Source organism: Ochotona curzoniae, unplaced genomic scaffold (genome assembly GCF_017591425.1).
Source record: "Ochotona curzoniae isolate NIBS_2020 unplaced genomic scaffold, NIBS_Ocur_1.0 contig_4501, whole genome shotgun sequence".
Lineage (NCBI taxonomy): Eukaryota > Metazoa > Chordata > Mammalia > Lagomorpha > Ochotonidae > Ochotona > Ochotona curzoniae.
In genome coordinates this window covers 18,914,236-18,934,827 of record NW_024466307.1, presented here as the reverse complement: position 1 = coordinate 18,934,827, position 20,592 = coordinate 18,914,236, and the positions used below count along the sequence as shown (strand labels likewise).

Genomic DNA, 20,592 nt, shown 5'->3' with positions numbered 1-20,592 from the left:
AATGTATCCCAAAGGGCTTAGACTTCACAGATGAACACCACCATTCAGGTACACTTCCTGCAAACATCCAAGTGCCTGCGTCACTGCATCCATCAGGAAGAGCGGCGCCAGGGCCCTTATCTTCAGGTTACATCTGTTGAAACAGTAACTGTTTTGTCCAAAGCAAAAAAACCAGTGTTTCTGGACAGTGGGTAGATGCTTTTAATTTTCTGCTAGTTTCTAATGATCGCTTGGGTCATCAGTCAGTGCGTTGAACCACTTCTCTGGCTGAGCAGTGCATCTTGATCCTGAGGGTTCATGGCTTGGTAAGTCGATAACTCCAAGGCAAAGGTAGCCGAGCCGGACGTCAGTGTTCGAAGCACAGTTGAGTAACCCTAATTCAAATGATTGAAGTGTTATTGTATTTATGCCTTCAAGCTTCTCTTCCTACCAATTTTTTTTTTTTTTTGACTGCTATCAGGGGCAGGTGATATGATTTAAAATCATGTTAGCACTGTTTCAGGAAGTAATAGGGAAGATGCTCAGGACTGGGCTAGTGTTGTGGTAGAGTGAGCTGGGCCATTGCCTGCGACACCGGCATCCCATACAGGAGCCCTAGAGTGAGGCCCAGCTGCGCCGCCTCCTCTCCGGCCCCCGGCTAATGCTCCTGGGAAGGCAGAAGACGATCCGTGTACTCACGCGAGAGGCTAGCATGGCAGCCTGTCTCAGGCCGGATTAGGAACAAAGCAGCAGTTGGAAGATCTCTTTCTCTCACTTTCTGTCTCTCTGCCTTTCAAACAAATACATATTGGGGCGGGTGTTGTAGCACAGCAAATTAAGCTGCTACCATGTAGCAATTCAAGTCCTGGCGGCTCCACTTCTGATTCAGCTCCCTGCCACTGCACCTGGGGATGCCATGGGGGATGGCTCAAGTACTTGGGTCCCTACATTCAGATGAAGGATCCAGATGAAGCTTCTGGCTTCAGCTTGGCCCAGCACCAGCCTTGCCAAATATTTGGGGAGTGAATGAGCAGATGGAATATCCAAAGTTCTCTCTGGAACTCTGCCTTTCAAATCAATACATCTTCAAAATCTTAAAAAAAAAATTAGGGCAGCAAATAGTGTAAGCTGACACGGGTGTGTCCTCTGGTACTGGCATCAGACAGGACAGCTCTGCCCACCTAGATGCCCACTCAGGTGCCTGTCCTAAAAACAGAAGGGGCAAAGCACCAGAGAATGACACGTGTCTTAAACTGACAGTGGCAGTGTAAGATAAATGCTTGCAGCTGATTGGTCAGTTAGACTGGCACCGTAATCTGGTATAACACACCTTAACTTCTGTGATCTCTCAAGTGCTATAATTCCTGGATTTTCCCAATCATTTCAAGTCAGAATTCTCCGTTCTTCCTCATGCCTGAAATGTGACATGCCTGGTGTATCTCAAAGCTCTGCTGTTTCTTTCAGGAACTCCGGCTGGCCGATTTTGGCTTGCTGTTTGTGGCCTCTGTGTTACAAGTACTCACCATAATTTCTGCTAAGGGAACGGATCCCATAACCACCTTGCTGTCCTGGCGAGTCTGGATTTCTTGAATGTTTCCTCTTCTCTGCGCCAGGTCTGCCAGGACAGGGCTGAGGTGCTCACTAGGAACAGTCACCTCGAGGTTCATCAGAGGCTCTAAAACTTGCTTATCTGCTTTCTTCAGAGCCTAAAGAGATTAAAGGTTAACTCGCTTTTCATTAGTCAGAAACAAAACGTCAGACCCGACAGCATGGCCTAGTGGCTAAACTCCTCTTGCCTTGCACACGCCCGGGATCCCATACGGTTGCAAGTTCTAATCCCAGCAGCTCCACTTCCCAACCAGCTCCCTGCTTGTGGCCTGGGAAAGCAGTCGAGGACGGCCCAAAGCTTTGGGACCCTGTACCCATGTGGGAGACCCAGAGGAAGCTCCGGGCTCCTGGCTTCAGACCAGCGCAGCACGGGCCATTGCGCTCACTTGGGGAGTGAATCATCGGATGGAAGATCTTCCTCTATCTCTCCTCCTCTCTGTATATCTAACTTTGTAATAAAAATAAATACATCTTAAAAAAAAAGAAACAAAATGTCTATTTAAAAACAATTAATAGAAACTTATTTGTCACCCTCCCCTGCCAACTCTTGAATCCAAGGAGCTAGCAAGCTGGCTTGCTTTAACTCTCTCAAGACAGCATTTTATAAGAACTTCAAAATCTGCTTATATGCTGACAACAGTAGCATATCAACCTAGTCAATCCTGATTACTACAATACCTGTGAACATGTGAAAGAGTAATATAAACAGTCCACCCTTTAACTCGCATGTTGATTTTTTTTTTTGCGTTTGAAAGGCAGGTTTACAAAGAGAAAGAGAAACAGAGAAAGAGATCTTCCACCCATTGGTTCTCCCCAAATGGCGGTGATGGCCAGAGCTGAGCTGATGCAAAGACAGGAGTCAGGAACTTCCTCTGGGTCTCCTACCTGGGTGCAGCAGCCCAAGGACTTGAGTCACCCTCTACTGCTTTCCAGATCCATAAGCAGGGAGCTGGATCAGGAGTGGTCAGCTGAGACTTAAACCAGTACTCATAGGGGATGCCAATGCTGCAGGTGGAGGATTAGCTTGCTGAGCCCCATACCAGTCCTGCTATTGCTATTATTAACATCTAAGTTATAGTTCATGCAACATAGTAGGGAGGACTAATGAGGAGGCAAATAAAGGGGGAGAGCTTAAACAAAAGGGGGCAGCACCCAGGTCGTTGGATCCCTCAAATACACAAGAGACCTGGATACAGTTCCTGGCCCAGCCCCTGCCATTGCAAGCCTAAAGCTTTGGGACCCTGCACCCACGTGGGAGACCCAGAAGAGGCTCCTGGCTTCGGATCGGCATAGCATCGGCCGTTGTGCTCACTTGGGAAGTGAATCATCAGATGGAAGATCTTCCTCTCTGTCTCTCCTCTCTGTATATCTGCCTTTCCAATAAAAATAAAATAAATCTTTAAAAAAAAAATTAAAAAAATAAAACACCTACTCTGTGCCACATCAGAATACCTGGCCTTGAGTCCTAGCTACAACTCCTGATTCCAGTTTCCTGCTAACATTGGCCCTCAGAAGCAGTGGTGATGGCTCCAGCAAGTGAATTGCTGCCAGCTGTGCAGGAGACCTGGACTGAGTGGTCCCTCTTGGCTTCACCCCTAGCCCAGCCCTGGGCACCTATGGGCATTAACCAGCACATGGGAACAGTCTCTTTCTCTGCCTCTCAGGAAAACAAAAATTAGATTCTCCACATTAAGAACTCTTACTCCTAAAAGACTAAGGAGGAAAAGACACAAAGAAAGGCTCTGTAAGCACAGTTGTCTGTGCGAGTAGTAGTAATGACACTCAGTAGAGTCAACTTTACGTAAAAGAGGTTAGGATAGTTCTATACCTTTTGTACACATCTTGAGATGCAGGCAGAAATCATAGTTGTGGAAGTGCCAGGATGAGTAACCAGGGAATGCAGAGTAACTGTCACATCTTGAATTGGGGATCCAAGCAATGGGCCTACGCAGAGGAAAAGAAAAACGTATTAATTGTATTATGATTCTATACAGGGTGAGCAGTAACTGAGGGATGCAAAGAAATAGGGAGAAAACACTAACAAAGGAACAGCTCTGTGGTGCAAGGAATGATCGATGCCTGAGCAGGACACGATGCTCACTCTAACTTGAGGACTTTACCTTGGAGGCAAGCAGTGTGAATCCCATTTTCAATGGCCTCCTGGCAAGTCTTCAAAACATCTTCTCCAATACCCTCGGCATACTCAATCAGCGGCGTGACAGATGATGTTTTCGTCGGCCTTACTTCAAGCTCTACAGTCACCAGATGCCGTTTGTCTCCCAACGTTCTATCTAAGGTATCTAAAAGCAAACAAAACGCTTACAGTGCCTTAGAGACTTGCTCTGGAAAAGTCTGGCAGAATCCCAATAAATAACACAAGATCTCATAGAAGTTAAAGCAGAGGAGAAATTAACAATGGCACCAAAAAGTACTGTAAGAAAGATCAGAGAAAGCAGTTTTATCAAATAAAGCATCTGTTCCCATGTTTACAGATGTTAAAAACCCATTCTGAATCACCTGCTAATACTACTTCTGTGTTAAGATGTCCTGAGACAAGTATTAAAACCATGCTTCCAGGCCCGGCATGGTAGCCTAGTCGCTAAAGTCCTCTTGCCTTGTATGCACTAGGATCCCATATGGGCACTGGTTCTAATCCCAGCAGCTCCACTTCCCATCCAGCTTCCAGCTTGTGGCCTGGGAAAATCAGCTGCAGATGGCCCAAATCCTTTGGGACCCTGCACCCACGTGGCAGACCTGGAAAAAGCTCCTGGCTCCTAGCTTTGGATCAGCTCAGCTCCAGCCATTGTGGCTACTTGGGGAGTAAACCAGCAGATGGAAAATCTTTCTCTCTATATCTCCTTCTGTGTATCTGCCTTTCCAATAAAAATAAATAAATAAAGTTTTTTTTAAGAAAACCATGCTTCTGAACTTTTCAAAATGTCTCATCTGACAAGAGTCCTTTCAGTTAGAAACTTCTTATTCAAAATACATCAAAGGATATAACAGAAGGCTAGCACATGCATCACATATGCATGTCTTATTAAATACTTCTGCTTTGTTTTGAATTTTGTTATTATAGTGTGTGGAGTCTGCAACAAGCTCTTATTGCTCCACATTTGTGAGTCATACGGGTATTTTGTTTCCAGCTGATATCTAAGAGTTAGCACTTGGCCTTTCACTAAGAGAAGGAAATGTGCCGTTGTCTTCGCATTCTTGATCACTGTATTATCACTGCAGACTTGTGCATTTCTGTCTTTCCTCAGTGGTCTGCCATTATCACTCTGAACTGCGCTGGCTTGCACATCCACACACGCAGTACGGCCTCTGCATGGTGGGTCCTGTGTCCTTGGCCCCTGGATGATCTGGAGCATTTGCTTTTTCAAAAAGCAGAATTCTCCATTGCCTGATTACTTGGACAGTTTTTTGGTCTTTTGTTGATATTTTCTATTCCCTTTTGTGTCTTCAAAAATAGCAATTATAATTTCACGATCTGAAGCTTTTGTGGTCTGATATCTGTTGTTTATATTAACATTTGGCTCATTGTATTTTTTTCTCATGGGTCTATAATTTAAGAAAAAGTTTACTCTGAGTTCATATTCTTTTATCTGTAGGATTTCCTTGAGATCTAAGTTAAAGATAATTTCTCTAGCGAGATCATCTGTTTGGTTTTTTTTTCCTAGATTCCGGGGAATACTAATAATTCATAAGCACTAGACAGCAAACTCTTCTAGAAGCTTTTTATTTTGGTGATATTGAGCCTATGAATTTAAGCTAAAGGCCTTTATTAAAAGACTAGAAAATTCTCAAGAGCTATTTCTCCCTGCATTTATAGCCAGTTAAATGTCCTGGCTCCCTGCTTTTCCCAGCTCTTGCCATGAAGCTGTGGTCTTCAAGTGCTGAGTCAGAGATGATCATAGAATGCTGTAGGAAAAACCTGCTTTATGAGAACTACGACCAAAAGCTAAGAGGTGCGGTGAGACTGAAGAAAGGTGATACATCCAAGGCTACATAAACATTCCTTTTACTTAGAGAATGTATGTACAGGAGTGTGTTCACAGGCGGCTCTGAGACCTATGCATTCTTCTCTTCACTACTTTTGTTTATGTTAATACAGTCAAAGGTGGTCCATGGCTAACCTAAATACAAAGACCTGGACTTTCTCAAGAAATGGTAACATTTCAGGCCACAGGAAAGGGATATTTCAGGGTTCCGTGCGTGCTTCTTCCACAAACTTTGCAATCACTCTCAGCTTTACCTGGGGAGCAAGATGAGTGTAACATTCGCACCAGCTCAGACATTAATGTAAAATATTTTATATTTTCCTAGAATTACTAGCTTTTCCAGATATATAGTCCAATAAGAGAACTCTTCATGTTCTTTGTCCCTATACTTTAGGTGTTTAAATTGTTGACTTTTTTTTTTAACAAATTAATGAGGTGCTTGTAAACATCTGGAAGTGATGTTCACTTACTTTATAGTGTAAAAATAAGATTGAGTAAAAATTCCTCTAATTGCTCTCGTAGTAAAGATTGGGCTAAGACATCTATTCCCATGACGTACACCCCAACCCCTGAGGATAACATTTACCTGATACGTTATACTGAACCAGTAGATGTTATAGGTGGGAATGGAATAGGGCATTCTGCATTAAAAAACAAAAATGCCAATAACCACCAAAATAATCATGTAAAAACTGTCTCCTCTGATTGAAGACATCTACTTTAAGTACCTCAACAGACAGAAACAAAAACAGAAATTGCCCAAGGTTTTCCTTTTTACCTGTGGCTTGAGCTGAGCTTAGTACGGTCTCTCTGTATGCCACCTGGAGTGGCCCCAGGTAGGTCTCCAGTCCATACTCCCTCTTGATTCTGTCATGAATAACCTCAATGTGTAACTCCCCCATTCCACACAGGACAGTCTGGTTAAAAGAAAATAAAACCAAGATTAAAGAAAAAACTTACATTTGCCACAAAATACTATATAAAAGTACAGTGTTGTTATGTGGGTTTTTTTTTTTAATAATTATTAATTACCATTGAGTTTCTTTTTAAGTTTTTTTTTTTTTTACCTTTTTTTTTTAAACTTTTCTGACTGGAAAAGTGAATCAATTATTAGACAATTACTTGACTATTTTCTCTTTCTATGACAGTTCAAAATTATTAGCTGAATGAGCAGCATGCAGCTAAGACCACATTTCTGGCCAACACAACAGGAACGTGATGTTAACAACTTCCGGGTTGTACCTAACAGAATGGTGAAGTTCTTAAGAAGATGCTAAGGGTGACACCTCGTGAACAGGAGAGCAACAAACATTTTCCAACTATCCTGGCACTTGCAGCTTTACATCTTCAGAGTAACCTGTCTCTTCATGGCAGGCAAATACTTGACACTGACTGTCTTTGAGACTGTCTTTGGATCCTTAAAAGAACCACATTTTCACCAAAGAAAACCAAAGAAATATCGATTTCTTTTTAGCATCAATGCTTATGCCTAAACAAGATCTTTGTGTATGAGAAAGAGCATGGGGTAATGTGGACATATTGGCTCTATTTTGTTCATATGTCTTCTGCTTAGTGAAAAATTAACTTAAGCCAAAGAAAATACACACACACATGTACACATACACACACTTCCTGTACAGGAAAGAAATGTGTGAAAAAGAAAAAGTATGAAAGGTTTTTTACCAAGTTTTAATAGAAACCTTGTAGAATGGGATGGAGGGGGGACCCGGCGCCGTGGCCTAGTGGCTAAAAGTCCTCGCCCTGAATGCGCCAGAATCCCATATGGGCACGGGTTCTAATCCCAGCAGCTCCACTTCCCAACTAGCTCCCTGCTTGTGGCCTGGGAAGGCAGTCAAGGACAGCCCAGAGCTTTGGGACCCTGTACCGGCGTGGGAGACCTGAAAGAGGTTTCTAGCTCCTGGCTTTGGATCGGCGCAGCACCAGCCATTGCGGTCACTGTGGGAGTAAATCATCAGACAGAAGATCTTCCTCTCTGTCTCTCCTGCTCTCTGTATATCTGACTTTGTTATAAAAAATAAATAACTCTTAAAAAAAAAAAAAAAGAATGGGATGGAGGGAAACAAGAACCTTAATACCTCTATTATTTTTCACACAAAAACTTTTGATTTACTCTCCTAAAAAGAGAAGTGGAACACAAACTAATGAATTTTTATTCCTAAAGCTTTATTTATCTAAAATATAGAGTGACAGAGATCTTCCATTTACTGGTTTTAGCCAGATTAAAACCAGAAGCCAGGAACTCCACCCTAGTCTCTCACATGGACAGCCAGAGGCACGTGCACTTGAACCATCTTCCACTACCTTCCCAGGTGTATCAGCAGAGAGGAGGCTAAGAAGCGGAGTAGCCACGACCTGAACTGGCATAACAACAAGGAATGCTAGAGTTAACAGAACTCACTAATCTGCTATACCACAGTGCCAGCTAATTTAATCTTTTCTTGAGGCATCAAGAATGTCTGCTCTTCTGTGCTGCATACTGTCATGCCTGTGTTAGAACTCTTTATTTCCTCTCACATTACTAGACCACAATCCACCTGTTGCCTTTTTAGATATGTTACTGACATCAGAAGCATCCTCCAATCCTCCCGTTTCTTCAAAAAGCCTTAGTGTAAGAGCTTTGTCGTAGGGTTAAACCTTATCCCAGTACTCTAGCTTATAAAATTTTTCAAATTTTATTTATTTGAAAGGCAGAGTTAGAGAGACAAGAGAAAGACAGATAGACATCTTTCATCCACTCATTCACTCCTTCAATGGCTGCAATGGCTACAGTTGGGCCAGTCTGAAGCCAGAGCCAGGAGCTCCATCTAGGTCTCCCACGGGAGCACAGGGGCCCAACACTGCCCCATCCTCTGTTGCTTTCCCAGGTGCATTTAGGAGGGAGCTGGATCAGAAGTGCAGTATCTGCAGCTCAAATCGGTGCCTGGTACTGCAAGCAGTGGCTTCCCTTCTCTGTCATGGCCCTGACCTCCTCAGGACTCCAAAAAGCTCCAATGAAGGTTGAAAATGTTGGGGAGTAGTTTATGTCTGTCATGCGCATTACATTAGGGAATTAACAGAAATTCATGTATGTACATTGGGAGTCAACATAAATAATCACAAATTTATATTATGAGAAATCAAAAAATGTGCTTTTGTTCAGAGGAACAGATCAATCATAGATCAGTCACACATAATTACGCAGCATGCACACATCTGGACACACACACTGATACACACATGAAATTAGGGTTATGGTGATATACCTACTTGTCCAGAGTCAGGATCCAGCCTTACTTTCAAACTGGGATCTTCACGTTGCAGGCATTTCAGTGCATGATCCAAATCTACGAGATAAACAACACTGCTATCTTTAACTTCATTTTTCAGATTAATTAGTGTTAAGTCCTCATGGGGAAGACAGTCTAACAAGCAAATTTTGAAAAAAAAAAAATTTGAATAGCTATAAATACCTTGTAGAGAAGAAAACAAAGTGATACACACGTGATGGGGGCTATCTGAGAATGAGTGTTACACGAAGGCTTCTCCAACAAATTCACATAAAAATTAACATAATGACTTCAAAAATTTTCAGGATATAATTATTTCACATATATTACCAAAGCACTCATTAGTTGACACACCAAGACTATTGTACCTGGCTGCTTGGCCATTGATGGGGGCTCTATGGTACAGAAGAAAACAGGTTCAGGAACTTCCACGCCAGCCAATAAAAGAGTCTCTCCTTCCGTATTTTTTCTGTCCGTTTCCCCCTTCCTCTTGGCCTGCCGAGCCGCTGCCTGTGCACTAGACTTTGAGGAGACGATGGTGTCCCCAGTGACGGTCTGCAAGCAAACATAAGGTATATAAGGTAACTTCTATCAAGGCAGGTTCTTTTTTTTTTTTTTTAAAGATTTATTTTTATTATTTTTTTTTATTGGAAAGGCGGATATACAGAGAGGAGAGACAGAGAGGAAGATCTTCCGTCCGATGATTCACTCCCCAAGTGAGCACAACGGGCCGATACTATGCCGATCCGAAGCCAGGAGCCTCTTCTGGGTCTCCCACGCGGGTGCAGGTTCCCAAAGCTTTGGGCTGTCCTCGACTGCTTTCCCAGGCCACAGGCAGGGAGCTGGAAGGGAAGCGGGGCTGCCGGGATTAGAACCGGCGCCCATATGGGATCCCGGGCGTGCAAGGCGAGGACCTTTAACCACTTGCGCCACCGCGCCGGGCCCCAAGGCAGGTTCTTAAAGGGCACTCATCTATCACGAACCGAGACATGAAAAAAATTTCAATGTACTGTGTTATCATCAGAACTTTAATGAGAAATAAATTCATTAGGCTCTTCACAATACTAAATAAGCAAAGCTTATTTAATTTCTATATGAACTGTACGCAAAATATTGTAATAAATTCTACCACACACATACACACAATATACACCCAAAATTTACTTAGTAAAATAGATATACCTTCCTAAGTTCTCGATCATGATAAACCAGGTTAGGTAGAAACCCATTATAATGTGTTACCAGCCAGCATAAGTTTATTAGTATGTTATGGAAAATTCCCTTTTAATGAAAATACACAATATCCAGAATATTCTTGAGTGTGCAAAAATTTACAGTTTCTGTATATTAAAAACAAAAACTTCTTGTTAAGACTAAAATTATACTTATATACTTTACAACAAGAAATTCTGTCCATTTTCCTTCTCTGAAAAGCTAGCCCTACTGAAGTAATGATCGAAATGAATTTGTAGACTTCCTCAAACATTTCAAGAAGCTCCTGCTTTTGGGCAGACATGGGGGATGCTTCAAAACCAAAAGTCTACGAACATCCACGCTCTGAGAATTTCCTTCAGAAAGAGTTTGAAACTTGCAATTAACTACAAGTTGACCAAAAACTTTAAAAGTAGCCATTTTTATCCTAAATGTCAAATGCACCAACATTTAAAGAGAAAATTATATATCACTTAATTCATACAAACAAAATATGCTCACATTCAGCCAGACAAAAACAGACACAGCATCAAGTACTTTCGCCCATTCATCCTACAAATGTCTACATAGCACATGCAAGCACAGATGCACTGGGGACACAGTAGTGAGACAAAAGGCTTTCTGCTCATCAACCTTTCACTGGGAAAATATCTGTAATTTTTAATAAATTACAAGAGTATAGTGTTTGCAATGATCAAAACAGGAAAAGGAACCTAATGGGAATAAAACAATATTATAAACATAAAATATATAAGATGTATCCATAAAAACCACATTTTACTTGGACTTGAACTTTATATATTTTTTGTGGTTGTCTATAATTCATTTCTCTTTTCTGTTAAATATATGAAATTATTCATTTGTGCTGATGAATACACAACAAAATATTGTCTATTCCACCACTCACTGACATCCAGATTGTTTATGGGTTTCTGTTTTTACACACCTTACTTGCAATTGAACATTTAAACTACTATTTCCCAAAGAAATCATTTGGCTCCTTACGTGTTTGAGTCCAACTGTCAAAGCAATGTTACCAGCGGTCAGTGAAGGGATTTCTATATGTTGGTCAGCAAAGGGTAAGAGCAGGCGACTTATTCTCTCCCTGTAAAATGATAATTCATATAAGTAAAGGTATTATTTTTTTTACAGAAATGAGTATAATTGTAGACTAAGCTTCCACTTACGTGCAGTTTTCATTAATATTATAAACAGCCAATTGGGGTTTTATTGTGCCTGAGTAAATGCGCATAAAAACCAGTGGCCCTCGCTGCTTGTCATGGAGGACTTTAAAGGCCAGCGCGCATAAGCCATCCTTATACCACTGCCTGGAAAACAAAGCAGATATTCCAGAAAGGCCTACATACTAATATACTTTCCATTTAACTACAGATTGATCAGAAACACCGCAGGGACTTAACCATAACACCCTCCAAAGCTCTCTCACACCTTCTAGTAACTCTCCCCAAGCCCACTACACAGCATCGTAAGTACCCCTTTTCTTTCACTGAATAAACTGTTTAATTCAATCTTGCTGTTAATTTTCAAAACTAAAAGCAAGAAATTATCTTCCAAACGTTACCTCAATTTATAAGTAATTTCACTGCAAAAAGCTCTCTCCTCAAGAGAGAACCACTAAGGTTCTACATTTTGTCACTTATAATGATATTCTTCACTTTTATTATTAAAAAAAATGATGAGCTCATTACTTCTTATGCAACATGGGCTACGTATTTTCCTGAAGACTATCAGTTGTTGTTTTCTATGAGACAGAAAGACCGAGGTAGACAGACACACGAACTTATATCCACTCCTTCACTCTCCAGATGCCTGTAACAGCTTGGGCTGAGACTCCAAAGTTGGGAATGAGGAATTCCATCCAGTTCCCTCACAGAAGTGACAGGAATCCAATTAGCTGAGCTGGCACCACTGCCTCCCAGGGCCTGCAGCAGCGGAAGCTACAGCCAGCTGTCAAATTCATGAAATGAGATGCAGCTATCAGGACTGCTGGGCCAAGCACCTGCCCCTACTGCAGGATTTGTAGTCCGGGAGGTTGCATACTTACAGAAATTCATAGTTGCGCTCTTCAGGTGAAGGCAGGTACAAGGTGACAGCATCTAACAAGGGCTGCACACCCTTGTTCTTCAGAGCACTTCCACAAAGCACAGGCACTGCTGCCTGAGCCAGCGTGACTCTGTGGATGGCAGACTGCAGCTACAAGCAGACAGAAATGAGCCATTACCTTGTAGACATTACACTGGTCTCTGCCACAACATCTAAGAATTGGAAGCCTCCCCTAAGTGCCCATTTATAACATCACTCTTAATGGTTTTATCTTCCTTTACACCATTAATCACTGCCTGGCATGCTATATACTTATTCATTAGTTTACTGTCTACTGGATGTAAAATACACGTGAGCATTACCTTGAAGATGCTAAATTCTCCCAAAACTAGAAAAGTTAGACAAACTTCAAGAGTCAATAAAAAGTGTGTGTGTGTGTGTGTGTGTGTGTGTGTGTGAAGCTGTAAGAAAGAATATTGTTGGGGCAACTCCACTTTTTGATGGTGAATACCTTAAAAGCATTAATCATGTTGTGTAACAATATCACGCACTGAACATCAGATTTAAAAATGACAGAATTTCATTCAAAATGAAAACGTAATTACTTTTTTCTATCTTTGAGGTACCATGGCTTGAAAAATTGCTTCAGTTCTTTTAATAGGTAAGAGAATGTGCTGGACTTATTTTCAATCCTATTTCAGAGTGACTGCTTGGAAACATTTTACTTTGTAGCTTTTAACATTTCATGTTGGAAAGGTAAACAATAAATTTGCCTAACTGGTGGGGGAGGGTCCCTGGCAGATTCAAATCCATAAAAATAAAATTACTATAAGAATTCTACTTGCCTTCCCTCTGGCTTACTAAATGTCAAAAGAAAAAAAAAAAGACATAACACTTACAATCATCCACTGGAAATCATACTTGGAAAAAAAAAACTCTTAGAAAAAATGATTCTGCTAGGTTGGAAAACAACTAAGTTATAAAAACAAACTTTTCCCTGTGATTTACCTCAAAAATCCTTAATGATATAACCAGAGAAGGCTGCAGATGATGGGCGATTAACTAAAGATCAGTCACTGCGTGTCAGCAGAAACGGACATTATTTTTAGTTTGTGTAGTACACCTGAATGCAGTAAATGACTACAGCTGCTGCAGTACCTGTGCAAGTAGTGATTTTAGCTCACTGTTCAAATTCATAAGTCAGCATCTCCTAATACCATCTAGTTTCTTTATTTAAAAAAAAAATACAAATTACATCCAATGAATAAAATGTTGTCTATTTTGATTTACCTTTTCAGCTGGAATCAAATCAAAATTTTCACTAAATTCTTCTAAAATCAAGTCAGCAAATTCATCATCCAAATCTGCAATCTGTCCAGAAAGACGCCTAGTTACTCCCAGAGCTAAGACTCGACCTAACTCATCAGTCTGTTTGGAGGACTATGTAGCAATCAAATTACGCTTTCAGAGAATATAAGTGTGCAATAGTAGCAGCTATTGTCATTTGCCTTTAGAAAACAGGAAGTTGATTATAGCTTATACCAATCATCTTCTCTAATTGAAAATAAATTGTGGCAAAACAGGCAAAGCATAAAATTTGCAAGTAGTGCTGAATATTATACAATCTCCAGAACTCCACTGTATTCACATCTGTGAAATTCTACATGCATAGCACAACTTCTCACTCTTTTCTTCCTCAGCCTCCAGGATTCTGCGTTGTTGCTGAAATTAACTGCCATAGCCATTTCAGTTAAATTGAACGAAGGAAAATCTGACTTTGTGATTAACTTATTTCATTGAATATAATAAGATCTACCTATGGAGTAGCCTATGTCTGAATGTCTTTCCTTCTAAAGACATATGTATATCATATGTGCACACACTTCATTGAAGATCTGTATGCCATATGTATACAGTACAGCTTATTTACTCTTCTAGTGAGCTCCTGGTTGCTTCTACCTTCTGACTACTAGGAACGATGCGGTTAGGAACATGGATGTGCAAAGCACTTCAGATTCTGTTGTCAATCCCTCTGGGTATAAAAACCCAAATGCAGAACTGCTGGGTCACACGATGAGTCTGCATCTTCAATTCTCCGGCACCAATTACACTCAACAGCACACAGGGTCACAGTTTCTCCACATCCTTGCTAGAATTTATTTTCTAGGTTTCTGATGGTAGACATCTTAATGGGCATGATGTAGTGTTACTCTCTAATTCTTACCTTTTCTAATCCTTACAATTAACATCTTATTATTACTAAGAGCCTCAAGTTTTAATTTCCATCACAACATCATTTCCTGAAAGGATATAAAATAAAGCATGTCATTGCAAAAATGGAGAGAGAAAGAATGAAGGTAGCACTGGTGGGAGAGTGAGTGGGGGGGGTGTATTAGGCTCTGAAATCTGAAATACATGAACTTTATTCAACTTTCATAAATTCAAATTTTTTTCAGAAAAATAGAGTAGTTGGGAAATATTCAGAATGACATGCCAGGTTTGGAGACTTAATTCACTATACAACATAGCCCCATAGACTGATTCAGTTCAGGAGTGAAAAATCAGGGCTGACACTGTCACACAGCATATAGGCTGACTTACTGCCTGCAGTGCTGCCATCTCATATGGGTTCAAATAGATAAAACAAAGCCTTGTTTTTTTCTTTTTGAAGAAGTGAAAGAAATCAAAGGGCTCACATTCAAAACATTCTTCTCTACCATGAGGTTCGTGGAGTTTGGTCATATATGTTTTATCTATCATCCTATAGATATTACATATATGCAATAACACAAATGTAAGTCAAGACATGTTGACATTTTCCATTAAAATTCTAAGGGCGGACGAGGTACAGTGACTATAACACACTAAGTAATTTAAAAATACACTAAGTAATTTGGCATCTGGTAAAGCACACTATATCATCCAGTTTAGCCACTCTACTAAATTTACAGAAACTCTTGCACATGTTCAAGAGGACATAAATATGTTCATAGCAACACTGCTTCTAAACATCCCAAAACAGAGGTACTCTCAAGGTTTAATCATAGGAGAATAGACAAGACACTGTGGTACAGTAATATCAGTGAAGAAAACACAAGACTGAAAATGAATAAACTATAACTGCATTAGTAACATGGTGAAATCTTCAATATAATGTTGAACAATATAAACAGTGGCATTCCATTTACGTGAAGCTGAAAACATATAACACTAATTTTTTTGGCTATATACATCTGTAGCAAACTATAAAGAAAAGGAAATGAATGATAAATACGAGAACTAACACTGGTTTTAAGGGCAGGTAATGAGTAATGGAAGGGAGAGGCACAGACAGGAAGTAGCCCACACAGATTCAAAGGTATTGCTAACACTCGACTTGTTAAGCTGAACAGTGCACACACTGGCACTCAATTCATTACTGATTATATTGCATATGCACTTTTAAATAAAGCTTTATAATTAACAAAACTTTTTAAAAAGTTTCTGAGCACCCATGACATTTTACACTCAAAGTGTTTATTTTACCTGTTCAACCAAGGCATTCCTTGCTTCAGTTGTCTCCTTCAGCAACTCAGGATCACTCACTTCCAAGAGGGGTTTTCTCTCAAAGTCTTTTCCATCATCTGAATCGGGATTCCAAATTAGCTTTTCTTTACTTACTACATCCACTACGCCTTTGAACGTTTTGCCTTCACCGATTGGTAACTGTAACACAGAGTGAGAATAACATTATCAAGTGGTAAGGCACTCAGAATTCAACTGGTGGATAAACTTTTGTAATTTTACTTTACCACTCTCTCCAAAATGTCTATTATCATAACCATCACTTTATTTTTATTTATAGCACAAAAAGACTTGAGAGAACATCGGAAGTTTGTATGTCACAAGAACATAAATTAACAAGGAGCTGAGACTATTCAACCAATTTACCTGTAGAAGCAATGGCCTTGCCTTCAGCTTCTCTCTGATGCTTTCAACTGCAAAGTTAAAACTGTAGAAAGCAAAATAATAGAGTTAAAACTCTTATGTCAGGTTTCAGAATGTTTTCTGCAATAATCTTTTCATTTTTTAAATGTTCATCTCTTAACGGTTTTATACAGGACTATTTTAATCAAATTTAACATCAATTTCAGATACCTATAACCGATAATGCACTATAATCTTGTCACAAAGGAGTTCAGAATATTGGTATTTTAAGCTTCAGATAACCAAACTCTGAACTTCAGATTAAACAAATTCACCAAGATCACACAAGTTATAAAAATAGGATTCACACTGCAGGATTTATAATTACAAGTTGCTGATTCTTTTCCTCCATAACTAGGTATGCTAACATATCAAACTACTAGGTTTCTTCCAAGAACCAGTCCAACAAATTTTCTATAGTATTTTTTTTAAGATTTTAATTTTTATTGGAAAGTCAGATATGCAGAAAGGAGGAAAGGCAGAGAGGAAAATCTTCTCTCTGGTGATTTCTTTCCCAAGTGGCCTCAAGAAGTGCGCTGATCCAAAGCCAGGAGCCAGGAGCCTCCTTCAGGCCTCCCCTATGGGTGCCTGGTGCCAAGGCTTTGGGCCCTCAACAACTGCTTTCCCAGGCCACAGGCAGGGAACTAGATGGGAAGCAGGGCCGCCAGGATCAGAACTTGTGCCCATATGGGATCCTGGCAAGTGCAAGATGAGGACTTTAGCTGCTAGGCCACCAGACCAGACCTGATTTTCTATACTTTTTAGACATTTTAATGTCATGTGGTATGCCAACAGAGGCTGACTATCCATATGGCACACATTTTTCAGATGGTCTGGTTCACACTCACATGCAAATCATTTTTGTCCCAGCATCTCTGAGAATCAGCCTAGCATCCAGTCATCTTTCCATGCACTGTCCTTTCCCAATCCTACCTCCCCCATTCCCTTAAGCATGGACTGACAGCAAATGAAGACTTCCATCTGGCAGTAGGAACTCCAAAGAGAAAAGGGTCGGGCTGTGCTCATATTAATCAAGATAAGAGTCTTTTAAAAGCAATTCTGGAATTATTATACACTTACATGAACACTATACTACTGTGTAGTTTTAGGAGAGGGCTAGTTTGTTCTGTTTTTCCTGCTTAACCACTACAAAACAGATCTCTCCCTAGCACAGTTTCCTCAGAATCCTTTATAGCCACATTTTCATATGTTCTTATTTTTTCCAAATCCTTCATCCATTCTGGATTCTTAAAATTATATTCTTAGAATAAGGAATTCATTGTAAATCTCTAAGCATGACTATAGTACTTCAACATTAACTTTTTTCTGACCTCTATATTCTCCCTTCCCAATTCCCGTTTATTGAGAGCCTATTACCTAGTAAAGAAAATCAAGGAACAAGAATACCTTTCCCTAAGTCAACTACAAGATACAACATTCTATTTTCAGGAATGTGGAGTAATTTTCATGGGGACAATGCAAAACATAGTTCTAAAGAAGACAAACCGAATCAAAAGATACCATTTTGTTAAGATCCTAGAAAAGATACTGGGCATGATTTGCTTTCAATCAGCTCTCTTAATTCTCAAATTGTTACTTAAAAATTATTTGAAAGAGAAAGTGTAAGAGACAGAGAGAGGCAGAGAGCAATCTTTGATCCCTGGTTCATTCCCCAAATGGCTACAATGCTGAGCCAGGCACTCAGAATTTTCTTTGCGTCCCCCATTTGGCTGGTAAGAGCCCATGTCGTAGGCCATGTCGAAGGTCAGCGCTTCCTGAGGCTCCTAAGCAGGCAGCTGGACTGAAAGCAGAGCCGCTGGGGATGCCCTGATTTCTAGAGGCGGCTTACTTAATCCACTGTGCCATAATGCCAGTGTCCCAAATAGCTGTTTAACCTATGAATCAGTGGCTTGGAATTTATCTTCTGACATGGAAATGAACTAGGATTCCACAACAGAACAGAGTAGAACCCTTATACCCAACACAGAGGAATAGGTATTTCTAAATTTATGTATAGCTCACTAACTGCTCAAACTATATTCTGATTTTGAAAAGCAAACACATACATTTTAATTACCTTGCTCCAGTTTTGTCCATCTTGTTTAAAAAGCAGATTCGAGGTATCTTGTGTTTGTCAGCTTGCCTCCATACTGTTAGAGTTTGGGCCTAAAGCAAAGATAAATAAAAATCTATTCATTGGGCAAAATTACTGTTACCAGACAAAGAATGTATGATAACATCATGAGCCTTCTCCTGGCAAGAAATGAAATCCTGTCCTGTCTCATCTAACTCTTTTGCCATCAGGAAAACACCACTAGTGAGGTGATGACTGTGATGGAAAATTCACCTTGAAAGTTCTAGAAAGGGCTGAGTCACTACCCAGGATGTAGCTGAGAGTTAATCAGAAGAACGATGTTTTGTTTGGCTTTTCCTCTAACAGTACATGTCACATAAATCAGTTTATATCAATTTTCTGACATATGACAGGAATTTTTATCTTTTGTAGAACAAAAGTCCAACTTATCTACAATCTGGGAAGAGGATGTTGTCTCCCAGAACAAAGGGCAGGTGTGTTTTCTGTAAGTACAAAATATCTCATTCTTTAAACACAGGATTCTTCTCAATCCAACAGACGTGCAGCTGTCATCTGAATCCCTTCCTATCAGCCTATCAATATTGGGATTTGGGTAACAGTACAATAAAATGATGGTATGCGAGCTCTCACTGTTTCATCAAGTGCCTCATCTTTGACCCACAAGTCCTGAGTTTTCTGCCAGAAACTCCAACTACACAAGGTCAACTTGTTAGCTTAAAGGTAAAGTAGCTCTGGAAACTACTGCATCTGCTAAATAAAAGCAAATTCTAGTTTCTTATTACTATGAAGCATCTAAGATCACAGGTTATTATTTGTCAATATTAAATTCTAATCTTATTTAATCATAAGTTGTTTAAACTTACACAATAAAGGGTTACAACTAACCAAATGTGATACATTATAGCTTCTAGAGTTCTTATTTTCCCTTTACGTCGGCAGTATTTTTTACCTCTACACCAGCAGAGGCATCAAATACAGCCACTGCACCATCCAAAACTCTGAGGCAGCGCTCAACCTCCAGAGTGAAGTCAACATGACCTAAGAAAAAGATGAGAAATAGGCTCATAAATAAAAGTCATATGGTTGGACAATCCCACTTTTTACTCTAAATCTTAAAATAATGAAGAGATATTGTGCACACACATTTATATCAGCACTATCACATATGCGTGCATCCATGCAAGAATGGATAAACAGAAGGCTCTGCAGCCTTGAGGAAGCACACCCTGTCACGTGACAACAGCATGGGCAAACATGAAAACTTCACACTAAGTGAAATAAACCAAGTACAGTCCACTTACATAAATTTCATAAGGTAATCAATTTCTTAGCTACCGAAAGCAAAAACCCTGGTTACCATGGGTGCAGAGAGAGGATGGGGGGTGGTTACCACTTCATGGGTACACAGTCTCTTTTCTGAGAGAAGAAAAAGTTCTGGAATCTTATTTCATATAAATGTGAATACACCCAGCCCTACTGAAGTGTACTGAACTGTATAAGAGGTGCTTTTCCCTATACAAACAAGTAATAATAAAAAAGAACCATGCAGAATGTTCATAATGTTAGAACTGTGCCATACCTGGTGTGTCAATTAGATTGACTCTGTACCCCTTCCAGTCTAAGGTAACAGCAGCTGACTGGATGGTAATGCCTCTTTCTCGCTCCTGAGCCATGAAATCTGTCACTGTATCTCCATCATCCACATCTAATCGGGAAAAAGATGTCACAGTCGTTTTATTTTCTATTTGGTTTGACATCTTGGAATTAACAGCATAAATATTCTATAAGTACAGCGATGTCTACCTGATGTTGTTTCCTTTATGCAACATCTTGTGTAACAATGAATGGTTGTAATCTTTACGTAAATTTTTATTCTACAAAAGCTTGTTTAATGACTATTAATTTTGCCATAAAACTAATTTTTCTTTATCAATCAATGTAAGATTTATATAACTTAACTCAGCTATATAGATCTTCCATTCTTTTCCTAGCTATAATTCAGTTATTTCTTCTTTATCCTATGCTTCTCTCTATAGATTCCTTGGTAGGAGGCAGAGCAGTGGAACTCAAAAGCCAAAACCTGCTTTAAATTAAAACTTTACCATTTATTCTCAATGATCTTGAATCAGTTACTTAACCAAATTTGTATTCAGGAGTTGTTATAAAGGTAAGATTAGGCTATGAACAAAGTAAGCGGTTTAGTTAGATAACTGCTAGTTGTCTGGAAAACATTAGGGAAAAATTTCTTTCAGAATTAGATTATTCTTTACAAATCCTTTTCACTATTAAATTTTCCAAAGAAAAATGCAAATAATGTCTTGGTACAATTTCTATAGCCTAAAGTCATACATAAACATCACCCTACCAAAACTGTGCTCAA

General features: G+C 39.8%; 1 protein-coding gene across 2 annotated transcripts in view; it reads right to left on the bottom strand.

The window, feature by feature from the left end:
* Positions 1–99: 99 nt before the first annotated feature.
* GFM2 (GTP dependent ribosome recycling factor mitochondrial 2) overlaps positions 100–20,592 on the bottom strand; it is a 28,092-nt gene continuing 7,599 nt past the window's right edge. For both annotated transcript variants that reach the window (XM_040986167.1, XM_040986168.1), the window contains 16 exons: positions 19,792–19,917; positions 19,162–19,250; positions 18,195–18,283; positions 16,082–16,142; positions 15,677–15,856; positions 13,442–13,522; positions 12,153–12,301; positions 11,275–11,415; positions 11,093–11,192; positions 9,244–9,430; positions 8,856–8,932; positions 6,367–6,505; positions 3,708–3,887; positions 3,416–3,531; positions 1,503–1,685; positions 100–374 (listed from right to left, as the gene is read on the bottom strand). In XM_040986167.1, the coding sequence (XP_040842101.1) occupies positions 243–374; positions 1,503–1,685; positions 3,416–3,531; positions 3,708–3,887; positions 6,367–6,505; positions 8,856–8,932; positions 9,244–9,430; positions 11,093–11,192; positions 11,275–11,415; positions 12,153–12,301; positions 13,442–13,522; positions 15,677–15,856; positions 16,082–16,142; positions 18,195–18,283; positions 19,162–19,250; positions 19,792–19,917 (2,030 nt within the window). In that variant the 3' untranslated portion in view covers positions 100–242. The remainder of the gene's footprint in view (positions 375–1,502; positions 1,686–3,415; positions 3,532–3,707; positions 3,888–6,366; positions 6,506–8,855; positions 8,933–9,243; positions 9,431–11,092; positions 11,193–11,274; positions 11,416–12,152; positions 12,302–13,441; positions 13,523–15,676; positions 15,857–16,081; positions 16,143–18,194; positions 18,284–19,161; positions 19,251–19,791; positions 19,918–20,592) is intronic.